The sequence below is a fragment of the Lutjanus erythropterus genome, chromosome 7 (genome assembly GCF_056507025.1).
Source record: "Lutjanus erythropterus isolate fLutEry1 chromosome 7, fLutEry1.hap2, whole genome shotgun sequence".
Lineage (NCBI taxonomy): Eukaryota > Metazoa > Chordata > Actinopteri > Lutjaniformes > Lutjanidae > Lutjanus > Lutjanus erythropterus.
The window spans coordinates 10,447,676-10,472,063 of NC_139323.1; the positions used below are offsets into that span (position 1 = coordinate 10,447,676).

The window sequence follows — 24,388 nt, forward strand, 5'->3', positions numbered from 1 at the left end:
AAGACTTCCTGTCCATCACATGAACATGGCAAGCCATTCTAAACTTGTATTTCCTGAATGTATACGTATAGTTTAGAAAACACCTAGCTCTCCTGATTCATATTAGATGGTTTTACGGCTCAGCAGTCAGACTCAGGCAGGGTCTTCTGGGTGAAGAGGAGTGCGTGTTTTACTCTAGATCAAAGAACAGAGATGATTTGACACTTAAAAATGCATCTAGGAACTAAATTAGGCTCCTTATACTTTTTTATCAGTAAATTCTTTCACTAAAACAAGTAAGAAACATCTTATTTGCCCTTTTTGTGACTTCCCTTTTTCACTTCAAGTTTTTACACATGGCTTCACTATTTTCTGGACAGTTCACATTAACAAAACGGTTGTACAGAAAATAAAGACGGGATTCTGGTTAATCATTAAAGTAATATGTTAAAGATTTCTACTAAGCAAGCGAAAGTCTGTATTTCCATTTACAGCTCTGTGGATCTGTCATATAACAGGCAGAGCCGAGGCACCAGGGCCCTCCTATCTCAACTTCTCAAATGAGGAAGTTCAGAGCTGAGGTAGCAGCAGCAGCTTCCTTTTGCAGCTTTCAGAGGCAGGGGATGAACAAGTGAAAGAAAAGTACGCACCATGAAAAGATGAAAACAGCCAGAAAGAAAAGCTGAGTCGACTTTGGTTTGCTGGAATATAGTTTGAGAGCTGATGCAAAACTCTTGAGCTCAGACTCTTGGGACAAACAGGATGCCAAGTTATCAACCCTGGTGTCATGGTAATATAACTCGATCCAAAGCTGAGGATCTACTTTCCAAAGCAGCAAGAGATGGAAGCTTCCTTATCCGGGACAGTGAGTCCATACAGGGAGCGTATGCCCTCTGTGTTTTGTAAGTAGACATTACGTGTTTTTAACTGTTGCACAGTTAATTTTAATGCAGTTTCATAAAGTGGACGTTGAGGCTTAAAAAACCTTGATAACATGCTATATGAGTTGGATGTGAGCCTCGTTAATGGAGTAAAAACTGACATGCCATGGCTGTGCTACTCAACTGTTTTGGCATCAAGTTTACGAATAAAAAAGGAAAATCATCATTTGGACATATGTAATGTAACCTCCATTGGCATCACAATTGGCATTACAGTGCATATCACATTTTTTGCACATACGCATTGCAACGCAACACTAGTTCCCCTTTATTTGCATACTGTGCTGCCACAAAGTAACACCCTGTGCCCTGTGCAACTCAATTTTCATGGGAAACTTTCATTCACAGTGCTACCCAGCCTGTTCTTCTATACATATAAATATATATATATGTAAAACTTTGTTTATTCGTAGGAGCATACTGTACACATGTACATACAGTTCAAACAGCTGGTCACAGTTATAGTCATTGTATGACAACATTTTTTAAAAAAAGAGAAAGTAAGAAGAGCCAACCAGCCTGTCTGATTGTGTGGAAGTGCATTTCTGCCGGTGTGATGGGAAAAAAAAGGTCCTGTAAGTCACTATAATGAGAAACTTTCTCAAAATAGTGACTTTTGAGCAAGCCTCTCATTATTTTGAAACACAGTCATTATTTTGAGATATTAAATCATTATTTTGAGAAGGTTTCTCATTACTTTTGATACCATCACATTATTACCAGATACTAACTCATTTTGAGATTCCATTTCATTATTTTGAGCTAATAACTCCTTATTTTGAGACACTATCTCATCTGTAACGTGAACAATTTCCCCCCTGGGGATCAATAACATCTTTCTGATTAAATCAAGATACTAACTCCCCATTTTGAGATACTGTTCTGTATTTTTTGAGACTAAGTCATTATTTGCAATATTTCATCATTTTTAGATACTAAGTCATTATTTTGAAATACTGTCTCGTTGTTTTGAGATACTACCTCATTATTTCAATGCAGTTTCAAATGAGTTGTGATCCTAACTCATTATTCTGAGAATGTGTTTCTGTCATAATACAAAAGCAGGTCTTTTTTTCATCACGCTGGTGTATATGGCTTCCATATGACTGCATGCTGAACACAAGAGCCAGCATGTTTTGTTTATTTTTACCCTACATGCTGTTGGCTACATGTCAGAGTCCAGTAACAGACATTTGCATATGTTTATTTATTTTAACCACAGATTCCAGAACTGTGTGTACACATACAGAATCCTGCCAAATGAGGATAAGAAGCTCTCTGTCCAGGTGGGTTCACAGTTTGACACAAGCCACAATTATTTTGGTCCAAAGTCAGATGAATTACTAATGTTAGTGTTAACAGCAGGCAAAGATAAAAGGTTACTTCTCTTCTGAATATTAACTACATGCTGGCACACAGCTATTTTTAATGCTGCACCTGCTTCATTGTAATCTGGTTTAAAACACACCTTATATTAAGATTTGTAACAACAGTTCATTGGATTGTAGCAACACTTTAAAGCATGCTAGCGGTGTGGCTCAGTGGCAGTGTGGTTTGGTTGGTCAGCCAGTCAGTCAAACACTTTAGTCAAGACTGAAACAGCTCAACTAATTATACATTTTACACAGACAATCATGGTCCCCAAATGTACCAACTAAGACTAATGGCATCCCCATCAGTATCAGCTGTGGGCTACTTTGTGTTTAATGCTGATTAGTCAAAGTTAGCATGCTAAAACTGTAAATTAAAATGGAAAATGTTATACATCAGCATGTTAACATTGTTGTTAGCATCCTGAAATGAGCAATTAGCTCAAAGCACAGACTGTCAGTAGTAGGCTACAGCCTAACAGAGCTGCTAATATGGCTTTAGACTTGTTTTTCAATCACATTTTCATCAAAACAGAGCTGAGACAACCTTTAAATCAAATTTTACATTGATCTTTTGTGTTTGTAGTATTGCCTTAATATATGGATGACTTTTCATTACAGTATAGCACTGGGTGACAAAGCTACAACTCCCTCACTCACTGTATGAGGGTGCAATAATAGCTGCTGTCATGCACACATCTGACCCACTTTCAAATGGCTTAAATGCCCCCATTAGACCCAAGCTGTGGTTGAGACTTGACATTTGTAGTTTTATATAATACTGATTCCGTGTGTGTGTGTGGAGGTATATAGGCTTTACTGAAAAAACGCTAACCCGATGGTTTACATTCAGAGATGGAGGGCATCATAAGGCTCTGGTAGCCACTGTAGCCATACTTCAAAAATGATAATTGACTGGTGAAGAGTGACTCTAGCTGAAGGCAAAGGCAAGAGAACGCTGAGGAAATTACAGTCATTTTGTTAAGAATGATAAAGGCAAGGGTGACTTCAATCTGCAGATTAGGAGATGCTTCATTGGCTTCATATGTTGGTACCTTTGGTCTATAACGAAGTTGTATAAGACTGAAAAAAGAATTACATCAAGCTGAAGGAAGTGAAAGCCACTTGTGCTTGTGAATCATTATAGACAGATATAACTGAGTATCATCTGCATAACATTAAAGACAGAAAAAGCATTATCATTTACCACAAAAAAAGGAGTGGCATTTTTTTTCTGTTTCCTGTTCAGAAAAGCTGTGTCAGGTGTAATATGCATTCTAGTTGGGGCAGAAAGCTGCTAGTGTCTGCTTGTGTCTTCAAAATCTACTGTCTGTAAATATTTTAAATAGAGGGTATTCATTGTTGTTTTGAAACCAGATGAAAACCAAGTGGAAACCTTTGCCAAAAAACTCTTGCCTTTTGCATTTTTTCGTGAGTTTCATAGCCACCGTAGTTTCTCCCACACACCTGGAAGGGGAGGGTGAAGATGGTTTATACGTGTTTTTTTATAGGCAGATATTACTTGCACCCAGCTGTTGTTAGCCAATCATGTTATTGCACCTTAGGTGGAATAGCCATTGTGGCTATGTGCAACTGGATATATGCAGCGTAGCATGGCAAACATACACACTTGGGTATCCACAGACAAAAATGCTATTTGCACAAAGAGTGCAAATAATTGCCAATGTGGCTATTTACACCCGCACTGCAGAGACAAACCATGATCTTTTCTTAAATCTAACCAAGCAGTTTTGTTTTGCCAAAACCTAACCAAGCTGCAACAGAATACTCTTGTTACAGCTTTTTTGTTTTTTTTGTTAGTTTTGCAGCCACCATTGGTTTCTCCTGTGCGCTTGGAAGGGGAGGGTGAGGCGAGTGGTATTCAGCTGGTTGCAGGGTTTGGTCATTTACAACCTCACTGCAAGATGTCACTAAATCCTACACACTGGACCTTTAATCTGTTGTGAAAACAATGTCAATGAGAAAAATTTAAGATTTCATATCGGAGATAGTCTGTAGACACTGTCAGTCCCTAGCATGAGGTGAGATTTGTGGTTTATGTTCTCAGTGTTTCTGAGAAATACTGAAATAAGAGTTTATGACAAAAATACAGGGGAATGTCTGGGGAATGACATATTTTTTGAGTAAAATGTATGAAAAAGAAACTCTTGGAACTGTACATACTTCTGCTATAGGAACTTAGCTGATGACATGAGTGCAGCTGTAGTTGTCTGGAAGAAGCCAGAGACAGTGCAAGCAGACATAGCTGACATCATATGGGAAGTAGAGTTAACACTCAAAGATTGTGTCACCAGATTTAGTAACAAAAGAAAAACAAAAGTCCTCTAGAACAACAGCACCACGTGACATTTCAGGTCTGAGGAGAGTTGTGTCTGCTGTGATCTGCTCCTCAGGCATCTGAAGGAGTTCCTATCAGGTTCTTCTCTATGCTGCCTGAGCTGGTGGAGGCGTACTACAGTCCCAACATGGGCCTGGTCACACATCTGCAGTACCCTGTCCAAAGAGAGGAGGAGGTAGATGAGGAACCAGGTCAGACAACTTCCCTTCATCTGAACAGTGGCTCTAATGTAAAATGCCTGCCAAAGATTTAAAATGTCATGAACAACCTGCACGTCTTTGTCCTGCAGAATCCAATAATCCACCGCAGCTTCCACCCAGGAACTTTGGACCCAACGATTTGAAAGACACTGACCCCAAGTCTCCTGAACAGCCTTGCAGCTTATCAGACACCTTCCTGATGAGACTGCAGCATATGGACTTGTCTCCGTATGTTCACATTTGCAAAATTTGTACTGCTGTGCAATATTTGCACATATCCAAAATCCTGTTGCTATCCAAGTTTCTCTTAATGTTTAAAAGAAGATGTGTTTCTCCTCACTACCAGGAATGTGTGCTTCTCTTCTGTGCACACATCTCTACCCAGCCCTCCAAAGTGTTGGCTACTTGGTTTATTCCCAATGCACAGAGCAGATCTTAACCAGGCAAGAGGTTATGAGTTCCAAACTGCTGTAAAAACCCCAGATGTACTTTATACACATCCTAAAGCCTGACTAATATCACTATATCCCATATCTTAATCAGAAAATGTTGCATTTGGAATAAGGCCTAATTCAGAATAATCAGACGGATCCATATCATGATATTTTGAATAGCATCAAATTCAAAATGTCATGATATTTGGAATAAAAGTGGAAGATTCGTGTGGCTCTAGTGTAGTGTGCTTGGCTGTAGCTAGCTAGCGTGTGGACAATGAGATAAGTGTTTGAAGTGCACCTGTGTTACATGTTTCCAGAATACCTGAGGAGCATCAAATGGCTATCCAAGAATACTTCAGGACCTCAATCTGCTTGGATGCTGAACAAGTCCAGAATGGTTATCCTCACCTCCCTGGGCTAAAGAAGCTAATGATGACAATCTGCAAGAATCTAAACAGGTATAGCTATCAGTCATATACACCAAAAGTGGGACCAAGTCATTGTTTTGCAAGTCACAAGTAAGTCTCAAATCCCAAGTCAAGACTGTTAAGCCCCAAGTCCTAAACTTAGAGTCCTAAATAAGTCTTAATGTAACTGTGAGTTTCAAGCCTGATTGATCTACACTTGTATGCTAATGTTAGCTAAGCATTAGCTTGCTAACTATCTTAAATGCACAATATGTAAGTTCTTCTCCTTGGGGTCTCTCTCATATTAAAATGATAACAAAATATGTAGTTTAATGAAGTTTAAAGTAGCATGGGATCATAGGAGTTGTTATCTTCAGTGTTAAAAAACCATCATAATAGGTGAAAATCTATCTGACATGACTCAAGCAGAAATCATTTTCATGGCTGAGGTAATATATAAGTTTTGATGCTTAGTCACCTGCAAAGTCTTCCTCCCTAACTCTCCGATGTATCCTGCATTTTCAACTAGTTAGCAACAGCTAGCAGGAAGCACAGTTACCTTGAATAAATTAATGATTTCTCTGCATTTGAACATTGCTGGAAACATTTGGTATAAAGTATGTACAGCAACTCAACAAAATATGAAACATATCTTGCATTTTTATACATTTTAATGCGAAAATGTTACATTATCACCCTAATATTTGCCTCAGCCCCATTGGTTGAGGTTCTTCAGTGGTTTGTTTGTGCAACTTGACTGACTGACTAAAGTCATCAAATTCGTGACAGTATTTTGACTCAAGTTCAAGTCATATGACTTAAGATCACACTATTGATATATACTACAATGTGCAGGACTGAATAAAACCATGCTTTTACCTTTTTGGTGAGACAGTGAAATTTCTCGGGTACTACCAGTTTTGGAGGTTCTCCACAGAACTCTGGACCAACAGCTCTCCCCAGGGATTGGACATTTTCCAAAACAAGTGGGTGACACTCCTAATCCTCTGCAGAATTACACAACTGACATTAAATAGGCCTTATCATCACTCATGTATGATTTCCTTTAATTTCAGATGTGTGCCGATTCAGGTCAGTCTGTATCTTTTAGGCTTGAGCAGCTCACAAAACTGCTCTACTCAATAGAAGATAAGGTAAAGTACCATGACTCATTTTACTGACTGATCATGAATAGTCTTGGTTGTTGATATACCAACAGGTGATGACAGTTACAGATGACTGAGCACTTCTCTGCTTTTATTTTCCAGGCAAAAAGTTCAATGTTTGAGAGTGTTGGATATGAAGGCGGTCACAGGAACTCTCTCATACCGGTTGTTGTGTTTGAGGTACTTCTCTAAATTAGTTACTGTATTGCAAAGCAAGACTATTAAATAATGTATAATGTTTGGAAGTTTGTGGTTAATTTGATCGGTTTCCTCTTTTACTCACAGGTCAAGCAAGAATCTCTGGGTATTTCCACAAAGATGTTCCTGAAAGTGGATGTTGAAGGTGGGAAGCTTTACTTCAAGAAGTCAAAGGATGGGCCTGAAGACAAATACTTTGTACACAACAAAAGTAAGAAATCACATCACGCTGTGGCTTCACTCCTTTGATTTTAGAGATACCAGCGATGTGGCTCAAACTGACAGACGGACCAGTTGGACTGGAATAAAATACTTCAATGAGTGGAAATTTCAAGATTTTTTTTCTTTAAATGAGGAACAACGTCATAGTTCAGTGAAGTTCTGCCTTCAGCTCTGAAAATACAACATCTCATTTAAATAGACATTTAATGTTGCAGGTAGGACCAACTGCTAATGTTAGCTACATAGAAATGCAGTTAGCTAGCTAACCTGTCAATACGACTACTACTGAAAATGATTTTGGGATTGGAGGTGGTGATGGTGGGCGTGTTAAATACAAGTCCCAGTATAAACTTATGTCAGTCTAAAAAACTCAAAGAGTGAATAGCATTGTGGTACTTGGATTACTTAACTGACTTTTTTTTTGTACCTGAATATATTTTTAAAGTAATCTCCCCCCCAAAGCCTGATAGTCATTCATGATCTCCACAGAGGGGGGGGTTTAGTGAAATGTTTAAACAACAATTGAATGGATGAATTTGATACATACATTCATGTTTCTCTCAGGATGAGTTAGAGTTACTGTGGTGAACCTCAGTCATTTTCACCATCAGGTCAGAATTTTTGAATTTTGTGTTTAGTGCTAATCAGAGAGGGTTAGCCACCTGTTAAACTGAGGTGGTGAGCATGCTAAACATTATACCAGCCAAACATCTGCATGGTCATTGTTATATAGCATATATAGCATAGCATATTAGCATACTGACATTAGCATGCTGATGTTAGCAGGTAGTTCAAAGTATGACTGTGCCTTAGAAAAACCACACAGAGCCACTAGCATAGGTGTAAATAGGAAGGGGAATTGATATGCTTTTATTGATACTAATTCCAATATTGATTCAGTTTATAAGTCCAATTCTTTATCAATTCCTTTTTTGGTTCCTGATAAATTTTCTCTGTGGTAAAAAGTAAGCCTACACAGGTTTTCAGCGTCAACAAAACTGTTTTCTTATGTCACAACATAAGCAACACAGTGTAGAAAAAAGGTCAGTGTACAAAAGCTCTGCTGTTTAACAGCTGTTTAATTTGGAAGCAGTTCTCAAAAATCTGCTAAGCCTGCCTGTGTATTGCTAGTATTATTATAGCACAGAATACTTATCCTCTGTGACGGATGTGTTGTGTAGCTGGAAGACAGTGGTACACAAATACATGGCATTAGTGAAAGTTAAGCCCATGTTGTGTAGGAAGAGTTCTCAGCACAGTTGCTGGTGTTTCCACCCTTACTTGAAATAATAATTTTCCAGACACTATAAGTAGCCTGGTTGTCATGTTTCTTTGTGAAATGAAGCCATGCTTTGGACAGTTTCTTTCTCTACACCTTGACTCCTTGTTACAAGTTTCCAGCAGCGTAGATGCATGAGATTGATGTCATTATTTTACACCTTGTAGCTGTCAAAAAACCCCAAACATGCCAGCATCAATAAAAGAAATTGATAAGCTCTGAGACAACCGATTCTGAAGGATTAGGCAATTTGGAACAGGTTCCAAACTGGAACTGATTCTTGATTCCCCAGTTTTAGACTCATGGGGCCTTATATTATGTCAATCTAAAGCACATGGTTCAAAGCGCAAGGTGAAAGAGTTTTAATTTATCCAAGGCGTGTCGCACATTGGGATACACCTTATCAGCTGCACATACATGCTTTGATTAATTCATGGGTCTGTTTTGGGTGTAACATACAATAAACCAATCAGAAAGTCAGTTCTCATCACCTTTATGAAGCAGGTGCTGCTGAATTTGGCAGCACGATGGTGGAATTACCAGGAGGCGGCAAAGATAAAAGATTTTCAAGCGAGGAGACAGATCTCCTTATGCATGAGTTATCCATCAGGTAAATCCAACCAGTGTCAGACTCTGACAGGAGCACACATACCTTTTTCTCCCCTGAGGTGATGTTTGTGTGCGCCTTAGCCAAACACGCCATTTTCTGTCTTGTGCAGACAGACCCACTGTGCCGCAGAAACTTCAACCAGGTTTTCGTGGGTTTGTGGCAAGTGGTTTTGACGTCAATGAGCCATACACAAAATACCAAATGTGCCTGGCCACAAATGACTTTTTAGACCTACCACCAACGGACACACAGACAGGCGCATGTTCATTTGATGCCTTGCAAACGTGGGAAAAATGACAACTGTGGCGGTGTAAGAAAGCAATGCCACTTGTGTCACCTGCGCTATTCGCTGCGCACCAGGTGTAAGATAGGGACCTTTGTCTTGTTTAATAACTATTGTAAACCGTCAGCACTGCTCATTTTAATGACGTCTGTAATTATTTTTCAGTCCTGCAGTTGGTGAAATCCCAGAAAATGCACGTCAAACTGGTCATCGTGGTGGAGACAGAGAAAGAGAAGATTTTGCGTAAAGAGTTTGTGTTTGATAACACAAAGGTAACAAACATCTGACAATTGGCTTGCTCCTGAGTTAGCTTAAGGCCCCTGAAAAAAACAATGTTATTCAGTGATAAGATATCATTGACAGTGGCCTGGCAACATTAAGTCAGTTTTGTTTATATAGGCCAATTTCACACATCATAATTTGCTGCCAGGGGCTTCACAATCTGCACAGCATACAATGTCTTCTGTCCTGAATCCCTCGATTCAGACAAGGAAACACCCCCCAAATCTCTTAACAGGGGAAAGTCATCAACACAGGTTTCACTGGCATCAAACCCACAACTTTCAATACATTGTGATTCAAATGTGCGTGAATCTTGACTGATTAGTATGTGACACCACCAGAAATCAGAAAATAGATTGTTAATGCAGGAGCCCATTGCTTATACTAAGAAGCTGAATGCGAAAATAAGTTTTCAGGGGCTTTAAGTCTTCAGTCACGTGTAATTCATGTGTTTGTTATCTGAGGTCGTTTTTCTATGTCCGACCAGAAAAGGGAGGGGTTTTGCCAGCTACTTCAACAAATGAAGAACAAACACTCTGAAAAGCCTGAACCAGACATGATCACAGTGTTTGTTGGCACCTGGAACATGGGTAACAACATGAACAGCTTACATGAATTTGAATTTATGAGTGATAATGAAACAACACAGTAAAATACGTCTTCATAAACTTGCAGGAAATGCCGGTCCTCCCCACAACATCAACTCCTGGTTTCAGTGTAAGGGCCAAGGGAAGACACGGGACGACACGGCGGATCACATCCCGCATGATTTTTATGTCATTGGGTCTCAGGAGGATCCTTTGGGCGAAAGGGAGTGGGCAGACACGGTGAAAGGCGTCCTGAGGAACATCACAAACATCAGCTTTAAACAGGTGAGCGACTGCGACAAAGTAACAAAGAACTGAACGCGGGTGCAGAGCAGAAGTGAATCACATCATCCTGTAACATCCAGGTGGCGATCCACACTCTGTGGAACATTCGGATTGTGGTTCTGGCCAAGCCCGAGCACGAAAACAGGATCTCCCACATTTTTTCAGACAGTGTGAAGACGGGGATTGCCAACACTCTGGGTAAGCAGTTCCACTTCTCTACAAGTAATTTAATGACCTGTTATAAAAGTTCCCTCAACAATAACCCAGCAGCGCTCACTGAGATGTTTGGTCTGTAGGAAATAAGGGAGCAGTGGGAGTGTCCTTCATGTTCAATGGTACGTCTTTTGGATTTGTCAACAGTCACCTGACCTCTGGAAGTGAGAAGAAGCTCAGGTGAGCAACATTTTACACTTAGAAGTAAACCAAGAAAACTGTATAAGATAAAATAAGATATTCCTTTATTAGTCCCTCAACAGGGAAGTTTTCAGTGTTACAGCAGAAAAGTGGACAGCAAAAACGACTATTATAATAAGCAAGTGAGTAACGTCAACTGGGGATTCACTTCTCTTAATCCCATTGTTGTCTCGATCACTTACAGTTTCACTTTGATTAACTGTCTATATTCTTACTGTCCAGCTTCAGAAATCTAGAGTTGATGTTACTATCCTTATCTGCCCCAGATAGTTACACTCACAGTAGCAGCAGCAGGTGCTTTGTGAATTTATGATAATCAGTTTAACATGATTTTTTTCTTTATACATATATGTTTTTATATATGTGTAAAAGAACTGTTGAAAGAAACCTGCATTGCAGATGGCTGCGTCACTGTGCATATGAGTATATGATATAGTGTTGTGCATATGACAATAAACAGACTTGTAGTAATGGATTACATGTAATGGGATAAAGTAATCAGGATACAAAAAAGGTAACTGTATTCCATTGCAGTTACAGAAAAAAAATGTAAACAGATTACAGTTACATTTATTAAAAACTGGAATTAGCAGGTGTACAGTTTTAAAATACAGTGTGTTTGTGCAGTGTTTTCCATTTATCATCATTTCCTGTAGGTTCAAATTGCTGGGGTCTATTTGAGATGTTTGATTTGTATTTGAGAGAGAAACTGATCATTGGTTTCTCTCAAAGTGCACCAGACTGATGCATTCAAATGTTAAATTCATGCCTCTGGACCGGGCCTCCCCAAACAACATTTTGCACAGGACCTCCATTTTTAAGTTGCAAAACTGAAATAAAAATACCAAAATTAAAATTAAAATTAAAATACAAAAATCAGTTATCAGTTCCTTAAATCATGTTGTTGATGTTGATCTTTTTTGCTGTATTTGCAGGCGCAATCAAAACTACACCAACATCCTGCGATTTCTGAACCTCGGAGACAAGAAGCTCAATCCATTTGACATCACACATCAGTTCACCCACCTCTTCTGGCTTGGTGATCTGAACTACCGTGTTGAATTCCCATCTACAGTAAGTCATAGATAAAGCAGCTTGCTGTATAGAAATGACACAAAACAAAAGTAATAGTTTCTGTTGATATAAATTTTCAAAATAACAACATAGATTCTCACATACGTGATCCTTTTACATACATTTTCTGAACTTCATCTTGTCAGTGCTGTAATTCAGTAAGTGCATCAATGAGCGTGCTTAGCTCTTAGCTGCTAAGACTTTTAGGCAGGAAAAGTCACTACTTTGCACTGTTTCCCTCCACAGGAAGCTGAGTACATTGTGACAAAGATCAAGCAGCAGCAGTACCAGGAACTCCTCAGTAAAGACCAGCTCACCATGGAGAGGAACGATGGAAAGGTCTTCTTGCATTTTGGTGAGATTCTGATCAATACAGACAGACAACGACATGTGTCACTCAGTGTTACTTAGCTTATGCTGTCTGTGGTTTTCTGTATCAGCTCTGTTCCATTCATCACCGGATACGTTCATTTATTGTCAGTATAAACCAAAAATAAAAAAATGTCTTCTTAATTCTATTTTGATTATAGATGAAGAGGAAATCACGTTTGCGCCCACGTATCGCTTTGAGAGAGACACACGAGAGAAATATGCCTACACAAAAGCCAAAACCACGGGGGTAAGATTCTGCTTAGTCAGACGTCCTCTCCCTGTACGGCTCCTGTCAGTCACGAAAGTGCAGAAAGTCTTACAAGTAGCTACAGCATCGAACACAAACCTCAACTGGCAGAGAACAATTTTTTTGCTTCAAGGCATCTGGGTCAAAAGTCCATGTGAGATATGCTGTGGCTCATAGAAAATTTATGATACAACTCATCTGCAGACACCAAGATCGATTTAATAAATTTCCCTTTTAGATACTTAGAACCGTTTTGAACTTAGATCTCTTGAATTGATCCATAACAGCAAGACTGTTTGATCATGTTTCTACCAGACCTCTTATACACAACCTCTCAGCTGCTTTTTAATGTGTAAACTGCTATAAAGTCCTGCATGAGGAACTGCCACACTCTGATTTACATATGATGGATTTAACTCTACAGACAAAATACAACTTACCCTCGTGGTGTGATCGTGTCCTGAGGAAGTCGTACCCTCTGGTGCATGTTGTCTGTCAAGCATACGGTGAGTAATTTTCCTTGAGTATTTCCTCAGAAGGATTTTAGCAATAACAATGTCATTTGGAAACTAGATCTGCTGAACATGCAAGAATTAGAGCACTGAAAATTTTATTTTTCAATTGTAAAATCCCTCACTCAGTACGTATGCACATTATAGTATACACATTGTACGTATACAAATATATTTACAGAGTCAGGAAAGGGGAGTAATTTTCCATGAAAAAAAAAAAACTCAGAGAATTTCTTAGTTTTTTCACTTGAGAATATCCAGTTTTTCACAGAAAGTTGTGAGTTTTTTCCTTGATCTAAGAAATTCAGAAAAGAATATATTTGGATGTAACCCTTTTGTAATCACCAACATTTTGATTAGTACCTGCAATTTAAGTGGACATTCTTCTCAGTAAATGTAATGGATTACAGTTACATTTAATTGTTGTAATTACATAAAATGCTTACACTAAAAGTCCAGATATTTCAGGCTCTGCTGCACATTTTGACCATTTTTGTTTGATCTGTCTCTTGGGAATCCCTATACTGAATTAAAATGTAATTCAAAATTGCTGAAGCGCCCTTTAAATGCTGTTTTTATGAGACAAGCTCATTCAGCCAAACTTTTCCAACTTGCAGGGTGCACTAATGACATCATGACAAGTGACCACTCACCAGTATTTGCCTCATTTGAAGTTGGAGTAGCCTCACAGTTTGTCTCCAAGCAAGGTAAGATCACACCTACGGCTCACTGCTGATGACTTTATGTTGCCGGCTCTGGAATCATAGTTTTACATGGTATGTCTTTTTTTTTCAGATCCAAACAGTGCACCTCAAGGTGGGATCCAGATCATGAACTGTGTGGCCATGTTGTACACAAAATCAAAAACCAAGTTCTTCATTGAATACCATTCCACCTGCTTGGAGAGTATGTTTTGTCCGTATGATTGGTCTCTGGATTCTATTGGAACCTGCTTTCAAACGAGATGATCAACACAAATATTTCTCTGCATGTCTACAGAAACGGTCAAGACTTCAGAGGGAGAGAACACAGAGAACTCAGATGGTTCAATAAAAGTTCGGTTTGGCAGCCAAGTTGAGGTAAAATTAAGAAGAAGCTTTCAGCACGGAAGATGACTTACTGTGGCGAGCAACACTCACTTTTCTCTTCCTCTGTTTCAAGCTCATCCCCATCATCTCTGACCCTGAGTACCTCTTGGACCAGCACATCCTCATCTGTATTAAGTCCACAGACTGCGACGAGTCGTACGGTAAACCACTTAAACGTAGTAGTCTGTAATGAAGGCACACTGAGCTGAGCAGTATTACAGTTTGCTGGCGTCTTATTTCCACAGGTGAGGGCTGTGTTGCGCTGCGAGCTGCCCAGTTCTGTTACACAGAGTTTCAGGTCACACTGACTCACCACGGAGAGAAGACGGGCACACTGACAGGTGGTATCCAGTTAAAGACCTCTGAGGGCAAACCCACTGAGAAGTTATACGGTGAGTCTGGACATCAGCTCAGGACTTATTTATTCATCATATTCAGACAGCGGCAATTTTCCTCATCATCATCATGTCACTGACTCTCAATTGATCAGCAAGTGAAAAGACAATACTGAAAATGTGAAGGGACATCAGGCCGTATTTCAGGGTAAAATGACATAGCTGATAACCCATTAGCAGCTAATTAGCTAATTAACCTATCTTCCTCGCTAGTCTGAATCACCGGATGTATTCTGTACTCTAAATCTGCCATTGGACGTTTGTTTCAGTTGGCATCGCGGCAACCGCTATCTGCGTTTTCAAGTCAAGTCCCCAGGAAACAGCAACAACCTCCCACGAGCTAGCAACGTGCGCGCTGAAAATGGCAAATTACTGTGGCACCTGGGTCACAAACAAATGTAAACAATAAGAAAGGGGGAAATTAATTCTGAAGTATTATTCAGAAGAATTAATTTCCTCATGTATTATGTAACACTATCAAACGTTACATTAATAAAGAAGTGGTCGAATGCTAACTTTAGCTGTTGTCTCATGGTAGCTAATGGGCCATCAGATGTGTTGCTTTACCTTGACATATGACTCGATGTCCCTCCAGATTCTCACTGTCTATTGTCTTTTCAGTTGCTGATCAATCAGGAGTGGCTGATATGATAACAATTTGTTTCATACATTAAAACGACTTGCAACATGAACCACAGCAGTGCAACATTATTCTTTTCATAACAGCATTTGACCTTCTCACCCTGACTGAGTGAATATAATGAATTAAATGCTTTCTACCTCAATTCTTGTAGCATCAATTCCTATTTCACTGTGCTTTCAGATTTCATCAAAGTTGAAAGGGATGACACAGTCACATCCAAAGGCAAAGGCAATGAGCAAAACAAGTAAGTTGTTCTTTCACTTGTGGTAACTTCAAAATACCTCAAACATGACATGGTGTGATGTTTTCTTCTGTCTTCCGGTTGACAGATTTTCCATCACTCAAGCGCATGATATTTCTAACCCCAGTTACATGGGAGTGCCCTTCCAAAGGGGCAACGTGATAGATAAAGGTTGGAGTTACAGCATGCCACCAAAAAATCTTCCAACTGTCGGGCAAGGGAGTAAAGAATCCAAGAAGTGCAGTTATGAAGTGGGCACACGCAGTCCCACAGGAAAACCTCTAAATCCTGTGTAAGTGCCTATTTCTGTTGCAGTGTTGCCTGTTTCACTGAAACTTTGTGTTCCTGTGTTCAATCTCAGGAGAAAACATCTCTGAAAATAACACAACATTAAAGGGATAGTTCAGACATTTAGAAGAGGGGTTGTATGAGGTACTCCATAGTCAGTGTGTTAACTACAGTAGATGGCAGGAGTGTTGGAGTTTAAGTGTGGACTATATTTTAAGGATTTTCACTGCTTTACTTTGCCATCAGACAGCCTTTTCTGATGGGACACAGCTGTCATATAAGCCAGATATCCGTCTCTCCAAAGCCACCGGACTCTTTTGACTCCTCCTCTGTTAGTTTGTTTGTGTTATTGTGTAACTTTGCCACACAATGACAGAAGAAACTAACAAATTGAGGTAGCAGTAGACCAGTAACTCACATATTCTGTGAGGACTCTTTCTGTTAAAGGAGTCTGGTGGTAGGGAGATAGCAATATAATAAGTGATTCAACTTCAGTTACCCGTTGTAAAAGGCTTCTCCAAGTTGGGGGTGTGCAGATCGCCATCTACTGTAGATAATGCACTGAGTACAGATAAATACCCCATTCAACTCTATTTAAAATAATCTTTATTCTGTCTTTAATAGCTGCTATGGTTGAGTAGAAAGTGAAACAGAAACTTTACTGACTTTAATGCCTTGTTTCTTAGGGGTGAGAGTGAAAACCCGTCAGAGATGTTTGACAATCCGTTATACGGTTCAATGGGAAAATCACATGGTTGGAGCAAGGATCAAGACCATGGACAGTGGGACCACCTCACCCCTCCAGACGGAGACTCTGATCGCCCCCCAGTGCCCACCCCACGCAACCGTTCCTTCACCTACTCTGAGACCAAACCTCAGCTTCCAAACCCCATCACCTCACATGCTTCGACGCACAAGAAACCGGTGGTGCCCTCACGGTCGGAAGGCGGGATGGCGCACAACCGGCCTCCTTTACCTTCCAAGTCCCGGCCGGGTGTTCCTGAGCTCCAGACTCCCAAACCCAGAGACTACAGAGACAGCTCCGAGCTCCCCATCAAACAGAGACCGCCAGCGAGACCTGGCCAGCCACAGCCTCACAAAGACAGTAAGGAGAACTCCGTATTTCAAGATTCATTAGTCTTAAAGGGATAGTTCAGATTTATTTGAAGTGGGGTTGTATGAGGTACGTATCCCTACAAAAATCTGAACTATGCCTTTAAATCCCTCAACAAATTATACAGTAATATATGATGATGAAAACTCTTTCTCTTTCTTTAGTGCTTCCTGAAGTTCCCAAGATGGGCCGTTCTGTGAAGTAAGACCAGGCTGCACCGATGGTCACTGACTGTACAGCTTCCTGCAGCTCTGCATTTTTGGAACATAAAATACACAAAGAAAAGGCTTCAGCCAGTCATTCCCCACCAAAGGAATAGTTTTACATTTTGGGGAATGTGCCTCTACACTTGCTTGCAGGGAGTTAGATGAGGTGAACGATGCCATTCTTATGTCTGTATACTAAATGTGATGCTACAGGTAGTTAGCTTAGCTTAGCATAAAGACTGGAAAAAGGGGAAACGGCTAGCTCTGCTCTGTCCAAAGGAGACAAAATATCTGGCAGCTAACACATCTAAAGCTCGTGGATTAACAGGTTTAACACCTTTGGACAGTGCCAAATTAGCTGTTTCTGTTTTTAGTCTTAATGCTAAGCTAAGCTAATTGTTTCCTGGTTGTAGTTTCATATTTCATCTAAATCTCAGCAAGAAAGCAAAAAGGTGTTTTTTCCAAAATATCAAATGTTTCCGCTAAAGTGATATACAGATTAGAGACACGTCTTCAGACCACATTTCTGCTTAGCTCGCATTAAAACGTAGGTTTGAAATTAAACTGCTTATAAATCACTGTTACATTTCATGTAGAGTTTTACACTATACAGTAGCTAATGAATGTTTACCGCACAGTATTATCTTGCACAGACATTGACATGTTTGCTTTAAAGATGTACAATAAATGCTCAAATAAATTTAAATATCAGCTTGATTAGACTTTTATTTTAGATTTTTCTCACAACCCCATGTAACAAACATTGCCTGAAACTTAAAATAAATACCTAAATAAATAAGTCTGCTGTAGCCACCAGTCTAGTTCTGGAACACTCCAGTTATTTGCTTCCATCTGCTGTTCCCTGAAAGAACTGCATGCAGAGTGAGATTCATTTGTTATCAATGCCACTCAACATATTTAAATCACAGAGGACATGCTATGTGATGGTACTGGAAAAATATATAATCATCAGCTCCTACACGTTATTTTGTTCAGTCAGATGTGAGCAAAACTGAGCAACATTTCCACAGGTCATAGAATGGTTGCTGATGTGAAGGCCTCTAAAACAGAATTAACTTCATACCATGTCTTGAATTTACCCATTTTTCCTTCAAATCGTCACTGGTGGTCCATTCAATACCCTGCACCTCCACAAGGCTGAGGAAGTTCTGCTTGGCAGTTCTCTTTCCAAGGACATATCATCGAGTACAGAGGTTCCCAACCTGGGGTTAGCAGGCCCCAAGGGGTCAAAGGTTTCATGAGATGAAAGGAGACACTTGCATTTGTCATTTACAAGTCTGACCTTTTTTTTTTTCAGACATTCCTCCAGCCTTTTGTTGTTTGGGTCACAAGTAAACATTGCCACCGTTTAAAGGACTGGTGTGTGGAATTTTGTGGTATCTAGCAGTGAGCTTGCAGATTGCAAACACCTTGGCTCACCCTACCGTTCCAAACATGTAAGAGAACCTACGTTGACAGCGAAACTCATGCAAAATACAAAACGCTGTATTTGGGGTCAGTGTTTGGTTTGTCTGTTCTGGGCTACTGTAATGAAGGTATTATTCCTTTTTTCTGGTGATTACACACTATAGCTATAATATGTAATATTTCTGCATTAAAATGTCTAAAAACTTGAGACATATGTTACATATTTTGTATATTTTTACATATTCTTAGATTATCCCAAATGTCTCCAACAACATTCAAATGCAGAAAAATCCATAATTTATTTGTGTGCTATCTGCTTGCTGTTGCTAGCAAGTTACTGTAACTTCCAGGGAAACAAAGGCTATGTCAAATACATCTGAGATTGAGAAAGGAAGTCAGCACATGTGACTTTAACATAACCTCATCCATGAACATGATTTCTGCCTGAGTCATATCAGATAGATCACATCAAAGTTTTATTTTGTACTGAAACTACACTGTTAACTATATTATATATATGTATATATATAAAATATATTCAGTATACTCTCAGTAAACTACTAGTTTTTATGCTGCCAGTATACTTTACACTTTACAGTTTTCTGTAAGTGAACTTTACATCATACTTTATACTGTTTCTCATTTTTAACTATTTATATATTATTTTGCACTTTCAAGTATACTATTTATTTATTTTATACTATTATGTTTTATACGTGAAATGTACATTTAAGTGTAGATTTTGAAGTTCACTCATGTACACTACTAGTGGACTTTATAAATCAATTTTTTCAAACAAAAAGGTATCGTATTGGATGCAATATAAGATATAATATGAAAACATGAGAACAATGACAGCTCAGATCTCTGTCTTTCATCTAGGTTTACATTAGAGTTTGTGTCATGCAAGAGCCCCTCTGCAGTCAGATAAAAGATTAAGTACAAGTAAACAAATATATTCAGACTTTCCTGTATACTTCTCAGTACACGCTGAGTATACTTAAGTATAAAATTATTCTGTATATCTCTGGTAAGTACATAACAAATAAACTGAACTGTTTTATTTTTAGTTTAAAAGAAGTATACTAATAGCATATTAAAAAAAAAAAAACATCTTTTTTGTAAGGGGATATTACATCACAAGTCAAAATGCTGGGAAGCACAAGTCTAGTAAAATCTAAAGTGAGTCAAGGACATTCGGGCCTCTATAGTTTTGGATCCTGCTCCTCTGGATTCAATGTCCTGTCTGTTTTCAATATTCCAGTCTGTCAATCAAGAAACTTGCAGACAAGTCCAGCAGGTGTGAGACACTTTAAAATAAGGGACAAGACCAACAGGTAAACATGAAGAGAGTGATTACACTGGTACTGTGAGACACTATATCACCTCACAGTGATGATATAATGCTTTATGGCCACACGGTTCACGCAACGAGCAGCAATAAAACTTCGTCAGTAGTCAAGTTCAACACGTTGTCCTGCTCGTAAACATTGGGCAAACATCTGGCTCCCTCGTGTGGAGCTGCTCAGTACTTGCAGCCTCAGTCCGTCGCAGTAATATCACGCTGTGTGATACAGCATCAACATCAGACGCGCTACTACAAGAAAGCAACAGCAATAATGGTAAGAAAGCAGTGTGAATGAATGAATTACTGTCCCAGTTTACACCAGATGTTTTATCTGAATATTCTGTGAGGTGTTAAGTTACACAGAGCTCACTATATCCCTTTATGTGGTTTAGTTAGTTAGCTATGTGCAGCTTGTATCGTGCTCGACAGTTAGCATGTTGCTAACATTAACGTTATCATGTCGTTCTGTTTTCAGCTTTTCTACTCGTTTTTCAAGTCGCTGGTGGGGAAGGATGTGGTGGTGGAGCTCAAAAACGACTTGAGGTTAGTTTTTTTCCGTCTGGGCCGGGTAAATGTGCAATACTGATTGATTTAGCCTGGATTGTTTAATTTTGCTACCAAGACTGTGCTTGGTCGTGTGTACAAGGGAACCTCAGACCCGCAAAAGATCTCGCGAGAGTAATCATTTTATCTCAAACCATGATCTTTCCCTAACCCGAACCAAGTGTTTTCTGTCACTAAATGTACACACTTTAACCACAGCGTTCCCAAATTATTGAATATGATTAGTTGGTACAAGGTGCAAAACGGAGAGACAACGCGTGCAAATCTCGCGAGAGTTTCGCGAATCAGAGGTTCCCTTCTAGTCTCTACTCCATGTGTATGGAGCGATGGAGGGAGATGAGGCTATTGAGGCTTTCAATACATACAAACTTTCGCAGTGGGTTAATGTTAAAAGGATAGTTCACCCAAAAATGAAAACGCAGTCATTATGTACACACATTCATGCTGATTGAAGGCCAGGTTTACTTTTTCAGTCCACAAAACAATGACAGTTTCACAGGAAAACAGTGTTGCAGAATCTCCCAAACAATTTAAGTGAATGATCACCATGACAATTTTCAGCCCTGACAAGCCATTCACTTGCATGAGCAGACCATCACACCACACACTACCAGTTCCACTCGCACAGGAATGTGGCTCCAAGCTAAGCATCTACAGTGAAAGAGTACAAGGTGTACATGACGTCTCTCAAGTCAAGACTTGGATTACACCAGACTAGCAGTATGGAGGCATTTTATAGTGTTTTGGGTGAACTATCCCTTTAAATGAGGCAAGGAAAAGGTGACAAAACTCATGCTTTCATGCAGGTAAGTGCAACAGTCGTACAAAGCTGTAGAAGCAGCTTACACTTGGAAAATAATGGAGGCTCAAAATTATTGTAGTTGTGTATAATAGAGATACAGCTGCAATGATTAATCAATTATTTGTCATCTATTAAATTAATTGCCAACTATTTTGAAAGTGAATTAATTAGTTATTTTTTAAAGAAAAAAAAATCAATATTCTATCGTTCTAGCTTCCTAATTGTGAAAATCTCATGGTTTATTTATTCCTATGTTACAGTAAAGTGAATATCTTTGGGTTATATGGTAAATGGACTTGCATTTGTGTAACACTTTTCTAGTCTATTGACTGCTCAAAGTGTTTTCACAACTACATGTCACTTTCACACACTGATGGAACGGCCATTAGGGGTAATTTGGGGCTCTGTATCTTGCCCGAGGACACTTCAACACTTGGACTGGAGGAGCTGATGATCAAACCATCAATCTTCTGATCAGCCACAGCCACCTACGACGCAGACGAAACAAGACATTTAACGACGTCACCTTTGGGAAACACTGATGAACATTTTTTTTTACCATTTTCTGACATTTCATACACAAAATAACAAATCGATTAATCGAAAATAAAATGTAAATAACTCATTGCAGCCTGTTTATTTTGCCTACTTTGGTCTTATGTCTTTAATATGTCCTGTGTAGATACCTGTAATAATTTTTATCTCAACATCTTTTTTTCAGCATCTGTGGAACACTTCATTCTGTTGACCAGGTAGGAAATTATTAATTTCCCTTATTTTGAAACAAGAGTTTTCTATCCGACTGCCCACTTATGACCTTTACTCTTTTGACGTCACATTTCTGTGCCTGTGTGTTTCAGTACCTGAACATTAAACTCACAGACATCAGTGTCACAGATCCAGAGAAATATCCACACATGGTGAGTTTAACTATCTGATACCTTCTCTTTCAGTGTTTGTTTGAGCTCCCTGCATATCCTCTCTAACAGCTTGAAAAACAAGCTTAACATTATTATATATATATTATATCAACTTCATCATTTGTGACTTCTACTAATTTTAGGAGAATTACTCATAAACATGATTTTGAAATGATGTTTCCAAAGTCTGCTAAGACAAAGGATTTTCTCAAATCCCCAAATAAGACTGGACACACACACACACACACATACACTCACAAGTTCCCCACACAGATGCATGTGAGGATTAATGGGAAACTTACAGACTCGCAGATGTGTCTGTCCATCATGTATAATCCATACAAAATAATATATATGACAATATACAAAGGGAGTACATATTTGTTTCATTATTGTTATTGGGAGTAATAACAATACTTATCAACCATTTCTGTATGTTGCACGTTTATCAAGTGTGCCACCTGAGTACTTTTATACATTTTGGGTTGTAATGTGGTCAGAAGAGGATAGTTTTATGATTATTATTGTTATACCACAGTCAATGGGAAAGTAAAGCCAGTGGCAACAAAACAGTCATGAAACTTGTATTCACTAATAATTAAGGTTGCTTGAAATAAGATCACAAAAACGCCAATTCAGTTACGAGCAATCTGATGAAATCTTCTCAGGTTCTGCCTCCGTCACATGCAGTTTATTTACGGTGTCTCCAACACTTGGAGCAATGATTGTGTTCAAATCCCACAATGTCTCGTTTTAATTTGCTCCAGCTGTCTGTGAAAAACTGTTTCATCCGTGGATCTGTGGTCCGGTATGTTCAGCTGCCTGCAGACGAAGTGGACACTCAGCTCCTGCAAGACGCTGCACGAAAAGAAGCAATGCAGCAGAAGCAGTGATTGACCTGTGGGACGGGGTTTAATCTGGGGCGGGTGGGTTTTTTGTGATGGTGAATAATGACTAGTTTCATTTCTGGATTAAGTTCATTTGAAGACGATACCGTTTGTTCAGCTCCTGTAATTATGCAGTATTGGTAGTTTTTCTGTACTTTCAGAGAATTTAATTGCATTCCTGACATTTGTGATTAGTAATTTGCAAAGCAGTAATTATTGGAAATGGTCTTCACCTCTCAGGCCGTGTAGGAGGCCTCATTTGATACTATCATTTGTTTTGTTTAAAGGAAAAAATAGAACCAAATACAATGTTGAGCCCAGTAGAGGTAAAGATCTGTTGTAGTCTTTCTGTTGCATAATACAAGCACTGTTGCTTATCTTTAAAAATGATGACCTTTGGATTTTTTTTATGCCACATCAAAATAAAAAGCTATTTTATTTATATTTTCATCATGTTTTGTTGTCATTTATAGGCTTTTTTTGTAGTATTTTCTCTGTTTAAACTGTTGAACCTGATTTTAGTTTTGGACTTATTGGAGAAACAGACAAAGCCACGAGCTGTGATCATGGAAGAAAGGTATTTTGTAAATAACTGCATTTATGGGAAGTAAAAGTGAAAATCCCATGACCTCATTGTGCAAATCATCCAAATCAGAATAATGAGATAACTTAAAACGAAAGATTTTTTTTGTTTGTTTTTTTTTTTAAGATTTTTTTGTGGGGGGGATTTTTGACTTTATTTGATAGGAACAGCTGAAGATATGAAGAGGGAGGTGGGTGGAGAGAGAGAGGATGACACGCAGCAAATAAACCTCAGGTGGGAGTCAAACCGGCGGCTGCTGCTGAGGACTGATGGCCTCAGTACATGGGCACATGTTCTATCAACTGAGCTATAGGGGTGCCCCACTGAAAGGGAAAATTCACCTTAAAATGAAAAATACATATTTTCCTCTTTCCTGTAGTGCTATTTAGTTTGTCGTGGTGTGTGTTGGTGAGTTTTGGAAATATCGGCCATAGAGATGTCAAATATACTGGAGTTAGATGGCACTTGTGGCGCTCAAAGCACTAAAAAACTACATCTGAGAAACTCCACAACAATGATTATTTACCTGGGACCTGGTAACTCAAGATAATGCATTAAGAGCATCAAAGGTATTAATACTTAAGTACTTTTTCAATACCACAACAATACAATACAAAAATCTGATAATGTCAAATGTACCAAAGCTATTAAAAAAAG

At 39.0% G+C, this 24,388-nt stretch overlaps 2 protein-coding genes across 2 annotated transcripts; both read left to right on the forward strand.

The window, feature by feature from the left end:
• The first annotated feature begins 526 nt into the window (after nucleotides 1–526).
• On the forward strand, nucleotides 527–17,905 carry inpp5d (inositol polyphosphate-5-phosphatase D). The gene is made up of 27 exons (XM_084722639.1): nucleotides 527–881; nucleotides 2,143–2,206; nucleotides 4,705–4,840; nucleotides 4,939–5,077; nucleotides 5,604–5,744; nucleotides 6,589–6,679; nucleotides 6,770–6,847; nucleotides 6,962–7,039; nucleotides 7,145–7,268; nucleotides 9,617–9,723; nucleotides 10,221–10,323; nucleotides 10,409–10,605; nucleotides 10,686–10,803; nucleotides 10,902–10,998; nucleotides 11,955–12,093; nucleotides 12,340–12,448; nucleotides 12,624–12,712; nucleotides 13,137–13,218; nucleotides 13,842–13,931; nucleotides 14,020–14,130; nucleotides 14,224–14,303; nucleotides 14,386–14,473; nucleotides 14,558–14,704; nucleotides 15,531–15,594; nucleotides 15,680–15,883; nucleotides 16,566–16,984; nucleotides 17,158–17,905. Exons 1-27 carry the CDS (start codon nucleotides 742–744, stop codon nucleotides 17,196–17,198), a joined length of 3,276 nt encoding a protein of 1,091 aa, XP_084578765.1. The 5' UTR covers nucleotides 527–741; the 3' UTR covers nucleotides 17,199–17,905.
• Nucleotides 17,906–20,125: 2,220 nt separating this feature from the next.
• smx5 lies at nucleotides 20,126–23,590 on the forward strand. Its single transcript, XM_084722637.1, has 5 exons — nucleotides 20,126–20,249; nucleotides 20,451–20,518; nucleotides 22,063–22,093; nucleotides 22,202–22,261; nucleotides 23,029–23,590. The coding sequence occupies exons 1-5, from the start codon at nucleotides 20,247–20,249 to the stop codon at nucleotides 23,152–23,154; spliced, it is 288 nt and encodes a 95-aa protein (XP_084578763.1). The 5' UTR covers nucleotides 20,126–20,246; the 3' UTR covers nucleotides 23,155–23,590.
• Nucleotides 23,591–24,388: the final 798 nt, after the last annotated feature.

What these genes read in the sequence shown, in the direction of transcription:
- inpp5d (XM_084722639.1), top strand. Translation starts at nt 742, where the DNA reads ATGCCAAGTTATCAACCCTGGTGTCATGGTAATATAACTCGATCCAAA. An exon ending in TGTTGTCTGTCAAGCATACG is followed by an intron (nt 13,219 to 13,841) that starts GTGAGTAATTTT and finishes TCCAACTTGCAG; the next exon opens with GGTGCACTAATGACATCATG. An exon ending in ACCCACTGAGAAGTTATACG is followed by an intron (nt 14,705 to 15,530) that starts GTGAGTCTGGAC and finishes CTGTGCTTTCAG; the next exon opens with ATTTCATCAAAGTTGAAAGG.
- smx5 (XM_084722637.1), top strand. An exon ending in CACTTCATTCTGTTGACCAG is followed by an intron (nt 22,094 to 22,201) that starts GTAGGAAATTAT and finishes TGTGTGTTTCAG; the next exon opens with TACCTGAACATTAAACTCAC. An exon ending in CAGAGAAATATCCACACATG is followed by an intron (nt 22,262 to 23,028) that starts GTGAGTTTAACT and finishes AATTTGCTCCAG; the next exon opens with CTGTCTGTGAAAAACTGTTT.